At 40.4% G+C, this 19,348-nt stretch overlaps 1 protein-coding gene across 1 annotated transcript in view; it reads left to right on the forward strand.

Moving 5' to 3' along the window:
* The window catches only part of SLC25A24 (solute carrier family 25 member 24), a 37,761-nt gene extending 26,942 nt beyond the window's left edge, over positions 1-10,819 (forward strand). The window contains exons 7-10 of the mRNA XM_069479070.1: positions 2,475-2,582; positions 4,497-4,664; positions 8,264-8,414; positions 10,628-10,819. Of these exons, the coding sequence (XP_069335171.1) occupies positions 2,475-2,582; positions 4,497-4,664; positions 8,264-8,414; positions 10,628-10,812 (612 nt within the window). The 3' untranslated portion in view covers positions 10,813-10,819. The remainder of the gene's footprint in view (positions 1-2,474; positions 2,583-4,496; positions 4,665-8,263; positions 8,415-10,627) is intronic.
* The last annotated feature ends 8,529 nt before the right edge of the window (positions 10,820-19,348 follow it).

Raw genomic sequence — 19,348 nt, forward strand, 5'->3', positions numbered from 1 at the left:
TTAACGCAGCAGAGGAAGCTTGTGTGTGGGGAAAGGGGGTGGGCTGGGAAGGGCTGGGGAGGGCTGGGGAGGAACAAGCACTCTCCAGAGACTGTTAGAAGGGTTGGCCTTTGACTGCAAGGAGGACTCTTCTTGTGCCGGCTTGGGAAGGAAGAAACATACGTGGTTGTGGATAATTTTGTGGGCGGTGGGCAGGAATACCAGGACATTCTTGCCTGGTGGCCTTTCTGTTCTTCCTTGAGTTCCCAAGAAAGGGCCTTTCCTGAGAATGAGAGAGGAAGTGGTGTTGGAAGCTGGAGGAGAATGGAGAAGATTAAAGTAGGTATTCTAACAAAGGGAGACAGAACTGAGATAGACAAAAGGATTCCAGGGTGGCATTAAGAACTCAGTTAAGTCTCCTTTAGGAAAGTCAAATTCTGGGGCCTTGCCAAGTTGCTTAAAGTCTCTATGACTGTCACCTCATCTCTAAGATGGAGATTAAGCTTGTTGACATAGTGTTAAGGACCTGGCACAGTGCCTGACCCTTAATGAACTCTCTGTCCTTAACTCTTTCCTTTGCATGTCGTGTATTTTGGGGGAACAGGAGCCCCAAACAATTATCCTTCAAATATTATTCATTAGTCCCTAAATAATTACTGTGTGCTTTTGACAGGTTCTCTGGCGGGGGGTGGTACAAGGTGTAAAAAGTGCCTTCAGTGTTCCTTTTATTATGCAGGAAGGTTTTAAACAAATTATATTTAATGATTGTGACAATCCGATGTATAGGAAAATTAGTTGGGTGTAGGCAGAAGAGGAGTTTTACATAACATTTTGGTAGTTCAGGAATCAGAACACTTGGAAGCAATAATCTCTTTTTGGAGGAATACACCTGCTATTTGAGAACTTCATGAAATAGTAATATATTTAATTTTTATCACACGCAGAGAAACACAATTTTGCTAGGGGAAAGTCCTCCTGTATTGTTGCATTGGGCTCTTTAGATCCCAAGGAACAGAAACTGGCTAGCTCAGGAATGGGGGTCACTGTGGGGATACGGGTGGCAGCAGGGAAGGATCCTCAGAGAGGGTCAGGAAGTGGGACTTCCCTGACTCTTCCCTTCTCCACGCGTGTGTCTGCTTCTCTCTGTTGATTATCCACTTTTCCCTGTGGTGTCAGCAACTGATTACCTCTGTAGACCCCCCACCCCCTACCCCAATTTACGAAAGAAGGATTCTAGTTTACCTGACTAATTCCCGTAGTCTGTGTTTGGGCAGAGCTCTTCTCTCCATGTTGTACAAAGATAATATATTAGCAATAATAGTGATGATGATAATAATGTCTGCTGAGTGTCTGCCAAGTGCCCAGAACTGTGCTGTGTTACAAGTTTTAATTTAATCTGCTCAATAACCCTATGAGATAGACACTATTATCACAGATGAGGAAACTGCACCTGGACATGTTCATGAACTTGTCAGGGCCACGCCACTCTGGGATTTCAGCCCAGGTCTGCCTGACTCTGGAGCCCATGATATTAACATCCTGCCCAGTCACTGTTTTGGCTGCATTTGATTCATATTCCACCCTTGGTCGAATCAGCTGTGTTGAGTTGCTTTAGTGGTTGAAGAAGGAGATTCTGGAGTTGACATGTTAGTATAATTATATGTATTACCTACAAAAACTGTTTTTCGAAGTTGTTTTATTAATACTAGTTTATCACTTATTTATTGATTTTACTTGTACTGGTGAAAATAAACCCATCTTTAAAAAAACTGTTAGAAAACTATCTAAAAATTGTGAAAACTTTATTAGCCCTGTGTTTGTGCATCTAGGAAAGAATGCTATTACACCGTTTTAGCACAGGAACAACTTGGTCCAGTCTGTGGCACGTCTGTGTTCTGTGGATATCTAACTTGAACACCACCGTAAACCTGTCCAGTAACCTGAGTGTGTTAGCATTTAAGCCTTGCTTTTCTGCTTGGTATTGTTAATGTAGTGTATGCATTTTGAGACGCATCATCACATTGTCAATTAATTATTGATTTCTAGGAGCTGATTTGTATGTTGATATTGTCTTAGTTAGCCCTGGCTGCCATAAAATACCACAGACTGGCTTAAACAGCAGAAATTTATTTCTCACAGTTCTGGAGCCTGGGAAATCCAAGGTATAGGGGCCAGCTAGTTTGGCTTCTAGTGAGGAGTCTCTCCTGGCTTGTAGACAGCTGCCTTCTTGCTGTGTGCTCACATGGCTTTTCCTTGATGCCTGTATGAGGAAAGAGAGAGAGAGAAAGAGAATAAGCTCTCTGGTGTCTGGTCTTAGAAGAACACTATCCTATCGTTAGGGCTTCTCCCTTAGGACCTCATCTAACTCTACCTCCAAAAGCCCCATCTCCTAATACTATCACATCAGGGGTTAGGGCTTCAACATGTAAATTTTGAGAAGCCACAGTTCAGTCCATAGCAGATATTAATGTGAATTTTAAAACTTATTCGTACAGTACAAGAAGTTGCTTACTGAGGAAGGACAAAAAATTGGAACCCTTGAGAGATTTATTTCTGGTTCCATGGCTGGAGCAACTGCACAGACTTTTATTTATCCTATGGAGGTAAGTACCATTGTGAAGTCTGACTGCCTGACGGTATTTGTATTGGTTATCTATTGCTGTATAACAAGTTATCTCCAAAATTAACAGTTTAAAACTGCAAGCATTTATCATAGCATCTTAGCTTGGTGTCCCTGGCTCAGGGCTTTTCCATCTTACAATCAAGGTGTTGGCCGGGGCTGCTCAACTGGCAATAGATCTTCTTCCAGGCTCACTCATGTGGCTGCTGCCAGACCTCCCTTGCTATTGGCTGGAAACATCTGTTCCTTATCACATGCGCCTTTCAATAGGCTGTCTGAGTAGCCTCACAACGTGGTAGCTGGCTTCTCTACAGTCAGTGATCCAACAGAGTGAGAGATTGAGAATGAGAGACAGAGAATGCCCAAGACGGAAGCTGCAGTCTTTTGTCACTTTTGCTGTATTTTCTTGGTCACACAGACCAATCTGGCAGAGTGTGGGAGGGGACTATACAATGATGTGACTACCAGGAGACAAGGATCATTGGGGGACATCTGAGAGGCTGGCTGCCACTGTGTTGATGAGGACTATAACTCCCATTCCTCTCTAAAGCATTCCTGTACCATAAATTTAATAATGGAACCTTGGGATTTGATTATGTTAATGTGATGCTAATCCTAACTAGGCATCTTTCCATAGAGCATGGGTTGGCAAACCACAGACCTGTGGACTGTTTTGAACAGTCCTTGAGCTCTAAGTGGTTTTTCCATTTTTAAAAAGTAGATAAAAATAAAACAAAAGAAAAATAATATGCAATAAAGACGTGATATATTAGACATGGAAAGACTACAATATTGATTATTTGTCCTATACAGAAAAAGTTTGCCAACTCCTGCTGTAGAGAAAAAGTAATATTATTAGATATGGATATCTTTATTGATATAACAAAGGGTTTTTTAGTAACCAGTAAGACCCAAGCAGGATACACCCTTAACTTTCACCACTCTGTGGTATGCATGTTAATATAGCTTTCTTTGCAAACTTGGAGTAATATGATTATTCATATTACTCCACATATCTCTCAAAAAAGTATCCTCACTCAATAGCTTTTCTTCCTCTTATATTCTCCATATCAGTTAATATTAGTAGCATCACCTCCCCACTGCTCCTCTTGTATGTTCCATGCTGGAAACACAGGAGTTATTCTTTACACCTACAGTCCCCAACCCCCAGGCCATGGACCCGTACCGGTCTGTGGTCTGTTAGGAACTGGGCCATATGGCCTCCTGAGCTCCATTTCCACCCCCGACTTCCCCCTCTCCCAACTGCCATGGAAAAATTGTCTTCCATGAAACTGGTCAGACAGAAAGGTGCCAGAAAGGTTGGGGACCACTGTTTTACACTACTGGTTTCCGAACCTTCCATACCTAATTGGTGACCAGTCATTTTTGTTAAGACATCTGTAGATTACTTGTCTCCATTTCCTCTGTCACTGCCCTCATTCAGATCCTCTTTGCAATAAATGGCTCTCCCTGGCTCCGGTCTTAGCTCCTCAAAAGAGATAATATGGACAGGCACAGTGGCTCATGCCTGTAATCCCAGCACTTTGGGAGGCTGAAGCGGGAGAATTGCTTGAGCCCAGGAGTTTGAGACCTGCCTGGGCTACATAGTGAGACCCTGTCTCTATTAAAAAATTAGCCAGGTGATCACTTGAGCCCAGGAATTCAAGGTTGCAGTGAGCTATGATTGGGCCACTGCACTCCAGCCTGGGCAATAGAGCAAGACCCTGTCTAAGAAAAGAAAAAAAGTAATATATGAGGGAGAATATATCAGCAAATTGGACAGTCATTTGAGTGACAATATGTGCTGGATGTTTGTTCTTTGTAAAGTGACTTTTGAATTCCATGATGATAGAATTAATATGAACAATAGTATTTTGTTATATTCTTTTATATCCAGGTTGTGAAAACCAGGCTGGCTGTAGGCAAAACTGGACAATACTCTGGAATATATGATTGTGCCAAGAAGATTTTGAAACGTGAAGGTTTTGGAGCTTTTTACAAAGGTTATGTTCCTAATTTATTAGGCATTATACCTTATGCAGGTATAGATCTTGCTGTGTATGAGGTGAGTTTATAGCAATCTTTTGAATCTTAAAATGTAGTTAAATAGCTCTTGTTAGAATTTGACTTTATATGAAGAAGTAGAGATATACCAGTAAACGATTTGTAGATTCAAATGTGTGGCATTTGAACTTTCTTTTCAAGCACCTTGAATATGAATATTCATGGGGTCACTTTTGTATTAGATTTCCTTGAAGAGTATACTCAAATTTAGGCATAGTTGTTCATCTTAGAAGATGGTACTAGAGGTTGTTTTGAGGGGAGAGAGAGAAAATAAGCAAAAATGTCATATTTTCTTTAATGTTTTAAAATCTGACATTGATAAAGCTGAGTGACTGATGTGGTTAATTCAGTTTCATTCCTTGTACTGACTCATAATACAAATCTTGGATCAGCCCATTTCTTTAATAAGGTTTTTTTGTTGTTGTTACTGAGTTGTAGGAGTTTTTAAAAAATATATTCTAGACAGTCATTCCTTATCAGATATATAGTTTGCAAATATTTTCTCCCAATCTATAGGTTGCCGTTTTACTCTGTTGATTATTTCCTTTGCTGCACAGAAACTTCCAGTTTGATGTAGTACCATTTGTCTATTTTTTGTTTTTGTTGCCTGTGCTTGTAGTGTCATATCCAAGAAATTGTTGCCAAATCCAATGTCCTGAAGCTTTTACTCTGTGCTTTCTCCTAAGAGTTTTATAGTTTTAGGACTTGCATTTAGGTCTTTAATTCATTTTGAGTTAATTTCTGTATGTGGTGTTAGATAAGGGTCCAATTTCATTCATTTGCATGTGGGTATCCAGTTTTCCCAGCACCATTTGTTGAAGAGACTCTCTTTTCCCCAGTGTGTGGTCTTGGCTCCCTTTTGAAGATAATTTGGCTATATACACAAAGGTTTATTTCTGTGTTCCTTTTCTGGTTCTTTGAGGTGTAAAAGTTAGGTTGTTGATTTGAGATCTTTATTCTTGATGTAAGGATTTATTGCTATAAATTTTCCTCTTAGTACTACATTTGCTGCATCCCATAAATTTTGGTATGTTGTGTTTTAGTTTTCATTTGTCTCCAGATATTTTCTAAATTCCCTCTTGATTTCTTCTTTGACCTATTTATTGGTTGTTTAAAAGTGAGTTATTTAATTTCCATATAGTTGTGGATTTTTCTGTTTCCCTCCACTGTTGATTTCTAGTTTCATTCCACTGTGGTCAGAGAAGATATTTCATATGATTTCAGTCTGTTTAAATTCAGTAAGACTCATTTTGTGGCTGAGCATATAGTCTGTCTAGGAGAATGTTCCATGTACACTTGAGAGGAATGTGTATTTTGCTGTTGGTGGGTGGAGTGGTCTGTAAATGGCTGTTAGGTCCAATTGGTCTGCAGTGTTTTTCAAGTCCTCTTTTTTTTTTTTTTCCCATTCATCTTCTGTCTGGTTGTTCTATCCATAACTGAAAGTGGGGTATTGAGGTCTCTTGCTTTTATTGTGTTGCTGTCTATTTCTTCCTTCAGTCCTTTTTTTTTTTTTTTTTTTTTTTTTTTGTTGAGACAGAGTCTCACTTTGTTGCCCAGGCTAGAGTGAGTGCCGTGGCGTCAGCTTAGCTCACAGCAACCTCAGACTCCTGGGCTTAAGCGATCCTACTGCCTCAGCCTCCCAAGTAGCTGGGACTACAGGCATGCGCCACTATGCCTGGCTAATTTTTTCTATATAGATTTTTAGTTGTCCATATAATGTCTTTCTATTTTTAGTAGAGACGGGGTCTCGCTCAGGCTGGTCTCGAACTCCTGACCTTGAGCAATCCACCCGCCTCGGCCTCCCAGAGTGCTAGGATTACAGGCGTGAGCCACCGCGCCCGGCCTTCAGTCCTTTTTCATATATTTAAGAACTTAATGTTGGGTCCACATATATTTATAATTACTATACTTCCTGGTAAGTTGACCTGTTTATCATTAGATAATGGCCATCTTTGTTATGACACTTTTTGTCTTAAAGTCTATATTTATGTAGGTATGACCACCTTTGTTCTCTTTAGGTTCCTCTTGTATGGAATATCTTTTTCCATCCTTTCATTTTCAACCTATGTGTGTTCTTGGGTCTAAAGTGCATTGCTTATAGATAAGATACAGTTGATTCTGTATCGTGTATCCATTCAGCAATTTATGTCTTTTAATTAGAGAATTTAATATGTTTACATTTAAAGCAATTTTTGTAGGGACAGACTTACTATTGTCATTTTCTCAGTTGTGTTGTAACTTTTTCTTATAGCTTTTTTGTCTTTCCTTTCCTCTCTTACTGCTTTCTTTTGTGTTTTGTTGATTTTTTTGTATGGCATGTTTTGAGTCCCTTTGTGTATGTTCTACAGATATTAGCTTTGTGGTTACTATTGCAATTACATAAAACATATTAAAGTTAAAACAATCTATTTTAAACTAGTTACAACTTAGCTTCAGTTGTGTATAAAAACTCCACTTTTTTATACATCTGTGACATTCCCTCCTCTACTTTGTTATTGATGACACAAATTACCTTTTTTTGTATTGTGTATCCATTAACATAGATTTATAGTTACTTTTTATTCTTTTGTTTTTTAAATTCTGTTTTTGAAATTTAGATTTCAAAGTTATTTATATACCTGTATTATAATACTATAGGATTTTATAATTTCTATATATTTACCTTTACCATGGAATGTTAAATTTTCATATGGTTTTGTGTTGCTGTTTATCATCCTTTTGTTTGTCCCTTTAGCCTTTCTTGTAGGGAAGTTCTAGTGATGATGAACTATCTCAGCTTTTGTTTATCTGGAAAAGTCTTATTTTCTGCTTTGGTTTTTAAGCATAGTTTTGCTAAAACAGTATTGTTGGTTGGCAGTTTTTTTAATTTCAGCACTTTGAATATAACATTCTACTTCCTTCTAGCCTGAAAGGTTTCCATTGAAAAATCCATTTACAATCTTGTAGGATTAAAACATTTAAAAATTTAAATTAGTTAGTTATATAGTTTTTTCATATTCACGTGTATTTTTATGAAAATATTTTATGTCTAAAAAGTTGATTAACATACATATTTTATATAATTTCTCCCAATTATTTCCTTCTAATGAAATACAGGGACCCCATATAATAGGGGGGAAAGCATGGCCTGTGGATCAGCACACCTGGTTCTGAGCCCTGCTTAAAAAACTCCACTGAGATGAATTTTTCTCATTTCTAAAATCAGAATAATAGATTCATGTCAGAGTTTTTAAAGACCAATGAAATGATATATGTGTAAAGTCTAAAATGAGACATAATTAGTAGTTTTGTATGATTTTGTTAATACCCACCCACCATAAGAAATGTTCTTTAGATCCTACCACATTTGGTGTGCCGTTGATCTTCATATTTGGTTAGAAGAAAATGAGCAACCAGTGCAAACCTCACATGTTCTGAATCCCCAGTGGCACCCCCACCTCTCCACAGAGCCGTGGCCTCCTGCAGTGGCTGCTGCTCCATCTTGCAGAAATGTGGCCTCTCTCTCATGAGGATGAGAATAGCTGTGAAAATGTTTACATTGAGTAAAAGCAGTTACAGAGTTGTTCATTATTTTTCTTCTTTTTTCTGTTTCTCTGGCAGCTCTTGAAATCCTATTGGCTAGATAATTTTGCAAAAGATTCTGTAAACCCAGGAGTCATGGTGTTGCTGGGATGTGGTGCCTTGTCTAGCACTTGTGGTCAGCTGGCCAGCTACCCCTTGGCTTTGGTGAGAACTCGCATGCAGGCTCAAGGTGAGTTTTTGATTACAGAATCACACTGATGAAGTACTGTGTGAGTAATGTGCTTTTGGAACTCCAAGTTCTACTGAGGTAGAAGAGTGGAGTTTTAAGACAGTATTTCTCAACCTTTTTTTCATTATTGTCTCCGTAAGGAAACTTTTCAGAGATTCTTTTAAAAAATAAAAATAAAATAAATGCTCCCTTTTCATGAAATTGTAATGCCACAGATGCACTGCATGTGCTTCATAGATAAACAGTAAGATTTTTTGGACTGTGTTGAATGCATGTTTTAAAAGTGTAAGCTTTGGTATTTAGATGGAGTTGGGTTTAGATCTTTGCCCTAAATCTCTTTGGGTTTTCAATGAGAATCAAAATTATGCAGTGTTATAATAATTAGCAACAATATATGTAAAGCATCTGGCATTTGTTAAATTCTTGGTAAATAGTGGCCTAGAATTGTTTATCAGTGCTACTTGAGCTGTGATTCCTCCTCACTGTGACACTGTCTCCACTGTTGGCTTTGATTTTACTCTGTTATTCTTGTCCAGGTCATTGATTATTTTCCCGTTTCTATTTGCTGGCTTTAATTGCTATACCCACTCTATTAAAGTATGCATTCTGTGCCTTTCTATTCCTTTTTATGCTTTTCCTGGTCAGTCTCACCCACTGTCATTTCTTTAAACAGTATACCCTGGGCACCTATAGTTCCTTTCTCAATCCCCCTTCCAAGTGCCAGCCACCCCTCCTCCAACCAGGCAGTCAGTCATTAATTGACAAATGCTTCCTGAGCCATTGTCTGTCTGATGCTAGGGTTACAGCAGCCAGCAACTCAGATGTGGCCTGCCATTGTAGAGAAGAAATATGTCCAGCAAGTAAACAACCTTGTTAAACCACCTCCCCTTTGTTAGGGGAACACAGAGCAAGGGGCTGCAACTTAACGTGGGAGCTGCAGAACCCTGTCAATTAAGCTGAGACTGGAAAGACAAGTGAGGGTTAGCTGGGCACAGGCAGGGGGAGCGGGCAAGGAGCACTCCAGCGGAGGGCAAGCATGCATGAAGACACAGGGGCAGGAGCAAACATGGTGTATTTGAGGAGCTGAAAGACAATTATATGGCTGCAGAGAAAAATGCAAAATAATAAACTAAATGTTTGTTGTATATTCTGTCATTTAACCACCATAACCATCTTGGGAGGGCATACTAATATTATCCCCATTTTTCAGATGAATAACTGGGGCAAAGAGAGAGTATAACTTCCACAAGTTTGTACATTTGGTAAATAGTGGAGCTAGAATTCAAACTAGTACAGTCTGATTTAAGCCCTCTTGTCTGCCAGCTCCAATCCAGGGTTTTGCATGGCTGATAGATTTGTCTTTTCTGACGACAAGGTCTGACCATTTGACATCTGTTCAGACATCTTTGAGACTCTTCAGTTTCTTCAGAGTAAATTCCAAAGTTCTTAGTGGGAACTTCAAAGCCTTTAATAATATGGTCCCATTTTATTTTTGCTGCTTCTCCATTTTCCTGCCCCTGCCTTGCCCACCTCCAGCCTCTTATGCTGTCTGTGTAACAGCCACACCCGGCAGTCAGCTGTGTCCCCATAGCACACGAGTATTCCTGCCCTGGTCTTGGTTGTACCAGCAACATGGACTTTCCCTCCTTCCTTTTCTTGCCTCTTGAGGTCATTTCCAAGGCCCAGATCCCCTGTACCTTTCCTAAGCTTCCCAAAGCTTTCCCCATACTCCTCCTACTTCCCAGGATTTAACTGTTCTCTCTTCAGCACTTGGCTAGTGAGGAGGAGGGGGAGGCAGTGTGATGTGGTGAAAAGTATACGGGCCTTGGAGTTACACAGAGCTCGGATCTCAGCTCTGCCACTTGATGGCTAAGTGTTTTAGGATAAATTTCTCCATCTTTCTAAGCCTCCAATTCCTCACTTATAAAATGGATAAAATTTACTGTGCAAGGTTGGTATGGAAAGTAATGAACCCAGTGTCTAACACATAGTAATTACTCAATAAGTAGCTATTATTTCTGTCATTGTTAGAGCACTCACTATTAGGTGCTATACAAAGAGAGTTATATAAAGGGGTACTTTCTTGGGCTTCTTGGAATTTCATCTTTTCATTGTATTCTAGAGTATCATTCTGAATCGTGATTATTTATTGTAATAATGATGAAACATGCTTGAATACTAAATTAGCCTGGTTTCTTTTTTTAATTTTCTAGCCATGCTAGAAGGAAGCCCACAGCTGAACATGGTTGGCCTCTTTCAACGAATAATTTCCAAAGAAGGAATACCAGGACTTTACAGAGGCATCACCCCAAACTTCATGAAGGTGCTCCCTGCTGTAGGCATCAGTTACGTGGTTTATGAAAATATGAAGCAAACTTTAGGAGTAAACCAGAAATGACATGTTGAATTTTTTGTATTAGCATGATTATTGTAACTTTCAACAATCTCTGGGATGACTTTTTCCTCCTAGAATTGAAACAAGTCTATGGCAAAAGCTGTATTTTCTTCACAAAAGGGAAGAGCATATCAATGATCACTTCAAATATTTGGGCTTAATTTTATACATTCAGAAATATTAAAAATCATGGTTTTAATAAGTTTTAAGATACACCTTACAACAGCCAAGTGTTAGGTTTATATTCTTGTTTTTCTTTAAACTGAAGAGGAATGAACATAAATGGTAGAATTTGTAAGGAGGAGTGATGACAGTTATATGTATTTCAGTAAGCACTTCTTCATTTTACTTGTACTATTATTGGGTTCTTGGAATTATACATTGATTTTTAGTATATTACTGTTAAATTATCAACACAAGACAACTAATTTGAAAGATTCTGTTTATTCTGTCACCGTTTGAAAAGCAGCAGGAAACAAAACCCTTTCACTTGTATCAGCTTCTGAAGAACATCTCTCTTTTCTTTGTCCTTTGTTTCCTATTTTTTGAACCAGATTCTGTTTTAATCAGGAAGGCTTCTTAGGAACATTCTTAGTAATCTGAAATTTCTCTTTTTTAATTATGTAAAGTGGGTTGATCATGGGCGAATGACATGCTTATTTCCTCCTCACTGTTGAATTTCCTTGAACCTGCCATTCTCAATTTTGGCAGCACAAAGCTAAGAGATAACATACTAATAGTAGTATGTAGTTATCTTACACATTAGATACCTATACTTAAATGAAAGGCCCAATTCGTAAACATACATTCATATTCTCACTTGCTCCAAGTTTTAGGAACATGTTATGATATAGAAAACTTAATTTCTGATATTGATAGCATTTTTAATTTTACTAAAGCCATTTTTGTAGTCCACGATCTTTTCTGATTTGTAGGACTAAGACTTAGAAAAATATTTATTAGTTGAAGTTATTCTTGCCATTTTTTAATTTAGTTCCTAAACTTGTTTGATTTCTAAGAATTTCTGTTATAAATTGCCAACATTTTAATGAAAATCTAGTGAAATAATAGGTATTTACTTTATTTGAACCTACCTCTTTTATTTTCTGAACCAAAGAGAAAGGATGCACTTGTGTTTGTGAAACATTTTCAGAAATATAGTTTCATTTATATTAGTCATGCTTGATAATGTCTCTGTATTTTTATAGTATGTCTGTGGTCCCCAACCCCCAGGCCTCTGCCCTGTACCGGTCCATGGCCTGTTAGGAAATGGGCTACACATCACTGCCTGAGCTCCATACCATAGCCCCCCAACCCGTGACACCCCACCCCCGACCCCCAGTCTGTGGAAAAACTGTCTTCCATGAAACCAGTGCCTGGTGCCAAAAAGTTGGGGACCACTGGATATGATAAACATGGGACTCTACTTTATTTTCAGGGTTATTTGTAGTTTTGAGTGATACATAAAATGGAAATATTAAGGTACATGATTAGCTCTTTTTTTACTCATAAAAATTATGGAAATGAATAATTTTGCTAACATTTTTAAAATTTCAAACTGCTGAAAAATATGAAAATATTCATTGTTCATTATGAATTTAAATTGTTTCCTATTTAACATTTGTAAGGTATGAATGTGATTTATCTGTGAATCTTGTATCTTTTAGAAAAAAGCCCAGAGTTGAAGATAGTTTATTTCTGTCATTACTGCATGGTTACTTGCAATTTATATTAATAAATATATGTTTGTTTTTCAAATGACTTGTTTCTTAATTTTAATTTTAATTTTTTTAGAGAAAATTCTTAAGTCTCAGTTTCCTAATTTTTAAAAGGATTTATAAATAAAGCAAAAACTGTCTGTGTCTTACGGCTTAGATCTTTGGCAATGGTTTGGATAATGCCTTTCACATCTGGCTCCATATAATCTCTCCAAATATTTTTGCCTTTCCTGAGCAGCCATAGTAATTATCTGTATGATGCATTTTTGTAAAAGATGATTTTTTTTGTGATATCCAAATTCCACATTTACCAATTAGAATTACACCCCTGGGGGCTCACAGTGCCAAGGAGAATCCAAAGCCGCAGGATGAACTTGGCACATCTTGCTGTGAAGTGTAAGCTTGTCTTAAAATTGTGGGAAACAAAATCTAAGTTGACTTTACTGATAAGCAATTTTTAAAAAATTTCTAACGCACATCACAAGGACAAAATTTGATTTAAGAAAGTAAAACATAAGACTTGAGAGAAATTCTGGGTTCCAACTCCAGTACTACCCAGACTTCCGGAATAATCTATCAGTCCTTGCCTGTTCTCGGGGACTCCTCGTTAGAGCAATGCTGATGGCTTTGTTTCTTGCCTGTTAGTCTTGTCTCCCCATCAAGAAAGCAAGCTTCATGCAAACAGGGATTGTACCTTACAGCATTTTGTTTCTTGAACTTTACATCAGGTCACATGTAAAAGTGTGGCATGGTTTCCTCATTCGAAGATGCGAGTTTTGCTGTCGTAGAATTTCCTTTTTTTGAGAAGAGCCACAAAGGAGTAACAATATTTGCGGAGGGGGCAACCAGCAGCCCCTCCTCTCCCTCCTTTGCCGTTTCCCATGGTTGGGAGAAGCGCGGCGTGGTCTGAGCTCACTGGGGCCGCCCTCCGGGACAGCACACCCTGCAGCGTTGGCTCTGCCTGTCGCCTTCCCCGCCTGGACCGCTGCCCCTCTCGGCCACAGTGCGGGTGAGGGCGCCTGTTCCCGGGCTGTGGTGGGCGTCCAGAAGGCTCAGCGGACAGGCGTGCTCTCCACTGTCAGTGCGCCCCAAAGCCTTGCACTCTGCGCTCGGCCACAGCCACGACAGCGTCACTCGCTGCGAAAGCACAAGCGCCTCCAGCCCGGACCACTTTGTCATTTGTTGCAGCAGCAATGGCTCGCTCAATTGTTCTTTCAGCGAGTGTTTAAGTACCTACTGTGTGCCAGGCACTTTTAGGCGCTGGAGGACGCGGCATTGAACAAAAGACCCAGCACCTCTCGTCGTGGAGGGTAACTCGTGGGGAGAGACGGAAAATAAGCAAACTGAGTGGGGCATGTAGCGGGTCAGGCGGTGACAGTGCGTGAGGCGGGGCCGGGGCGGGGCCTGCGGTTTTGCGGACCGAGACGGAGAAGGCCTTGCTGAGAAGGGCTGCTGGAAGGAGGCACGCGGACAGGCTCTACCGGGCTTGGGAAGAGCATCCCGGCACACGGACGCGAGCAGGTGCACTGGCCGACGGTGGGAGGAGGCCCGTGTTGCTGGAGGGGAGCCCGGGCAGCCTGGCGGGCCACGAGGCAGGGCGGGCACCCGGGAGCCCTTCCAGCCCTGCGTGTCTCGACTTCTAGTGCTGCGATAGCGCCAATTTCTTGACGATGTTCCCTAAACAAGATTCAAATGCCTCTCCTCGAGATCAATGTGTGCAACCCCTGTGGAAAGCAATGTGGAGAGACCTTAAACAGATTCAAGTAGACCTACCATTCGATCCAGCAATCCCATTATTGGGCATCTACCCAGAAGAACAAAAGTCATTCTATAAAAAAGACACGCGCACCCGAATGTTTATAGCAACACAATTCACAATCGCAAAGATGTGGAAACAACCCAAATGCCCATCAATTCATGAATGGATTAGCAAAATGTGGTATATGTATACCATGGAATATTACTTAGCTATTAGAAATAATGGCGATATGGCATCTCTTTGGTTCTCCTGGAGAGAGTTGGAACCCATTCTATTAAGTGAAGTATCCCAAGAATGGAAAAATAAGCACCACATGTACTCACCAGCAAACTGGTTTCCCTGAGTGCACATTTGGGATTAACACCAATTGGGTATCAGACAGAGGTCAGGGCTGGGTGGAAGGGATGGGTGTATACCTACTTGATGAGTGCGATGCGCACTGCCTGGGGAATGGACACGCTTGAAGTTCTGCCTGGGGGGGATGGGGTGGGGGGAGGGGATGAGTGTATACCTACATGATGAGTGCGATGTGCACTGTCTAGGGAACGGACACACTTGAAGCTCAGACTCGGGGGATGGGGAGGCATGGGCAATATATATAGCCTGAACTTTTGTATCCCCATAATGAGCTGAAAAACAAAAAAATAAAAATAAATAAATAAATAAAAAAGATCAAATGTGTGTGTGTGTTTGGGGGGGGTTCATTATTGGAAACGCTGGAAAACGCCCCAGAATGCTGTACCCTACTGTTGTCCCAGCACATGGGCCCGCTCCCCAGATGGAATGTCTGTTGGCTTCTCTGTGCCTCTCCCTCTCCAGGGAGAATTTTAATTTTTAAAAAGACAATTAACTTAGAGACCGCAAAATCTTTCTAGATATTTTCCTAAGAATTACAGAGGACTTTAATCATACCAAACTAACAAAGCTACAATTGTTTTCGCTTCCTTTCTCTGACCAACTTGTGTCTGCCCAGGGTTTATTTTATTTGTTTTTAATTTGTACAAGTATTACAATGTTGGAAACAATCCTTTTATTTATTTTTTGTTAGTTGACATTGTCCTGTTTTGAATTCACTTCCACAAAGTCAAGATAACAATAATAAACGAGTGATTTGTGGTTTGTTACTCCAGAAGGACTGGCTGGTCTGTCCAGGGACTTTAAAGCGTTCTAAAGTACACTGTCCAAGCTAAGCTCATTACAGCCCCTGGTTTTCCCTAGTCAGCATGTCTTCCGAGGGTTTGCAACTCATCTCTTGACGCTGGTTCTACAACACAGCCTTGGTCACGGGCTTGGGATGAAGTAGCCTGAATCCCAGCACCATAATCGGTGTCTGCTACAGATACGCATCACGCAGCCAGTGTTCTCCATCCTGCAGGAGGTCCCCACATAAATCTTAGTGCACCAAATGGGATATGCAAAAACCATGAAATTTCCTTATTTTTTAAAGAATCACCTTCAATCCAGCTGGAAGCTCTGATACCACTGTGTTGTGCCAATGACCTAGGGTGTTTGCCACTCTGAATACTGGTCATGGTTCACACCAGTCACTGCTGAGGGTCCCTTTGTTCCAGCCTGCATGGGCCCTGGGTGGGTTCTAGTGGCTATGCCACGCTTGCATGGGAGTAGTTGGGAAGACATGGAGCATCTGAGCCTGGGGTCTGGCCTTTCTATTCTGAGAGGATGAGGAGTTGGATGTGGAGCTCTCTCTCTTAGCCTTGGGACCCACTAACCTTTTTCTCCTTCACAACCTCTGATCCACCTCTTTTTTCTCTTTGCTCTTAAAAGCACCCCTCCCCTCTTCCCTCTCAGACCCCTGTCATCCTCTCTGCAGGTAGCTTAGGTGTTTGCAAAAGACAGAAGAGCCTTTGATCGAAAATGACTTTTGTTTTCCATTTTAAAAAATCACTGAGGGAAGAAAATGCTAGAGGCCTGACTCCTGGCCTAAAATGAGATGAAAGGGAAAATATAGGGGGAATAAATACAAACTATTCAGTTGATACAGGTTAATATGATCTATAAACCAAGGTAGAGCCAAGTTTATCTCTGCCTTTTGGTCCAAAGTTTATATTCATGACCCTTATAAATTTTAATCCACATACTACATGCTTCTTCTAAGGGGTGTCATTTTCCTCCAGGCAATAAATTGGTACCTGTAATTCGGGGTCTCTCTATTCTTGTTGATGGTGGCCCTCCCAGGGAGGGTGACTTACAAGGATGACATTATTGCCAATCTAAAGTTAGAATGAATGTCCAGGCTCTTCCCACCATTAGAGGAGTCGTCATTTCAGTGCTTATTTTCACTCAGAGCAAAGCCAGGTATTTTAATAGACCCTCCAGGAGTTCCAGAGGGAGCCAGTAAATCGTGTAAATTCACACCAATTGCAATATAAGGTATACACAACGTAATGTGGATTAGTGGGGAAGTTTCAAATTTAATAAAATTGCTGGCAAGAACAAAAGCAAACTAGTATTTGTAAGGATCTCATATGGACATTCTACCTTCTCAAGCAGATTTTACTTCTTTGACACAGGTATATTTGAAATTAATATTTTTTTAAACAGCTTTATTGAGTGTAATTGCCTACAATAAGCTATACATATTTAAAGTATATAATCTGATGTTTTGACATATGTATGTGACCATAAACACAGTCAAGATGATTAACATACCAGCACTCCTAAGTTTCCTAGTACACTGGGAAACCGCTGATCTGCTTTCTTTCTATCACTGTGGTTTCCATTGTATAGAATTTTATATCAGTGTCTAGCTTCTTTCACTCTGCATTATTAGAGACTTATCTGTGTTGTTGCACATATCAGTGGTTCATCCTCTTGTTGCTGAGTAATATTCCATCATATGAGTAGCCCAGAGTGTGATGCACGGCTCTGCAAAGAAGCCCTAGAGAAAAGGGGGCTCAATAGAAGACCCAGCCCCTAACTGGTAAAAGAGATTAAGGAGAAAACTAGTGAGAAATGAAGGAAAAAGGTGCAAGAGAATTATTAATAAAAGGCAACGTCAGGAAAAAATAAAAACCTCTAATACAAAAGAAATGAAATTATAGTGAACACTAGCTCTGCTGAGAAAAATACTACAAGTCACATCATCAATGTGCCTTCAGAATCAAACTGTAGGCCTGAAGGATGGCTCTAGAAGAATGTAAATGTGAAAGGAAACGTAACCAGGCCTGGAGAGGTAGGAGAGAGGAGGGGGGCAAGTAGGGGAGGGTGTGGGTGCTAAAGTATTCATCTCAGAGGATGAGATGCTGCCCTTTGTAAAGGGAACAGAAAAGACAGATGTCAGCATGTCCTTAAAGCTAAAAAGGTTTCCAACAGCAGGAGTAAAGATAGTGGCACTGGGGGGACGGGGAGGGGACGTGGGGTGTGCAAGCTTCTAGTTCTCCTGGGTACCTGACAGGTAAGATCTGTGTCCAAAGGCCAGCATCTGCATTTTTTGCTTTGGGGTTCCTCTTCGTGCCGCAGCTCCCTTGCTGCCCATGTGCGCGGTGGCCCTCAGCTCTGTTTGACACCGGCTCCCACTGCTACTCTTGGGTCTGGTTCAGGTGCCCGCGGTGGTAGCTGGTTTGACAATTTGCCCTTTACTGACCACCTTCCCCTCGTCTTACCTTCCCATCCTGTCCTGGAATCCGTGTCTCAGTCTGCTTCTGAGAGAACCCAAACTAAGGCGGACAGACGTGGAAACAGCAGCAGAAGCATTTTATTTAGATTATGGAGGAAAGTACAATCAACAAGCAAAAAGGCAGGTAGCAGAACCACAAATAGTTAGCTCTAGGGGGCAAGACCAGAGGTGGGAAGGGGTGAGACAGGGGACTGTGCCTTCAAACACACCCTGTGCCCGTGTGATTTAATATAAACTTAAAACAATCATTTAAGGCAGAGCAAACTGGAATAACGTGACAAATGAAATAAAAAGAAGAGAGCACAAATATGTACGAATGAGGTGGCCTGGGCTCTAGCTCCCAATTCCTTAACTTTACCTGAATGTGTTAATCATTGTCAAAGACAATCAACAGCTGAAATCAGTTATTACAGATGGAAAATGTTCTCTGTACAGAAATTTCAAAAGTGTGACTTTGATCATTGTGATGGGGGTTAAGTATACTTCCCACCCTGTGTTTTTGCCATTCTGTAGGAAAAAGCACACCGAATGCATTGATGATCACTGTAGGAATGAGACGGGATTTGTGACTGGAAACACTTGGCGCTCCACCCGGCACTGCTTTACGAAAAGGCACTTTACATAGGGCACTACTGCGTAGCTTTCCTTCATAGAAAGGAACATTTTGTGTCTTGGGTTTGAATGCTTGTTGTTGTTGAATATTCTGCTAGTCCACCCTGTCCCCAGTGGAAGCTGTGCCCCATGACCAGAAGTGCTTACTGCCCAGCCGGTCCTGGCAGACTGTAAGTAACCGTCAATGGCCTCTATTTTCCACTAGGTGGCAGACTTCTCCCAGCTCTGAGGACTGCAGGTACCCCGGAAAGGAATGCAAAGCTTTATGGCTTTGTTTTCTCCCTTTGCCTTGACCTGGAAAATCACTGGGCTACCTCTGAGGCCAGATTTAGATTTCCTGCAAAAACCGTCATTACCTTGTTTAGAGGAGTGAAATTAGGGTCGGCCAGTTACCATTCCAGGAGAGAAGGCGACTGAGAAGGTCCTTTATGTGTGGCACTGAAGAGAAGAGTTTGTTCTTATTTTTGTAGACATTTTTAAAATAGGAAAATTCTATTTATTACAAGTCAAATTAGAAATGATTGAAAAAACAAGTATTACTGTTCACATACAGAGTCATAGGTAAATACTCAGATATGAAAACTATGAAAAAAAAGAATTTAAAAGGAATGAAATTATTCACATCAAAAAATAAAAATAAAAAAAAAGAAAACTATGATCGTAGAAAATATTTTGGGATATTTGTTTTCAAAGTGCGATGAATATTTTTTCATTTGCTTAAAATAATTTAAGTGTAGGTTGATTCAAGCTTGTGGTATAAGTGTGGTAAAATAAGAACGAAAATAAGATAAAACAAATAATAAAATGCGCTGC

Source organism: Eulemur rufifrons, chromosome 8, assembly GCF_041146395.1.
Source record: "Eulemur rufifrons isolate Redbay chromosome 8, OSU_ERuf_1, whole genome shotgun sequence".
NCBI lineage: Eukaryota > Metazoa > Chordata > Mammalia > Primates > Lemuridae > Eulemur > Eulemur rufifrons.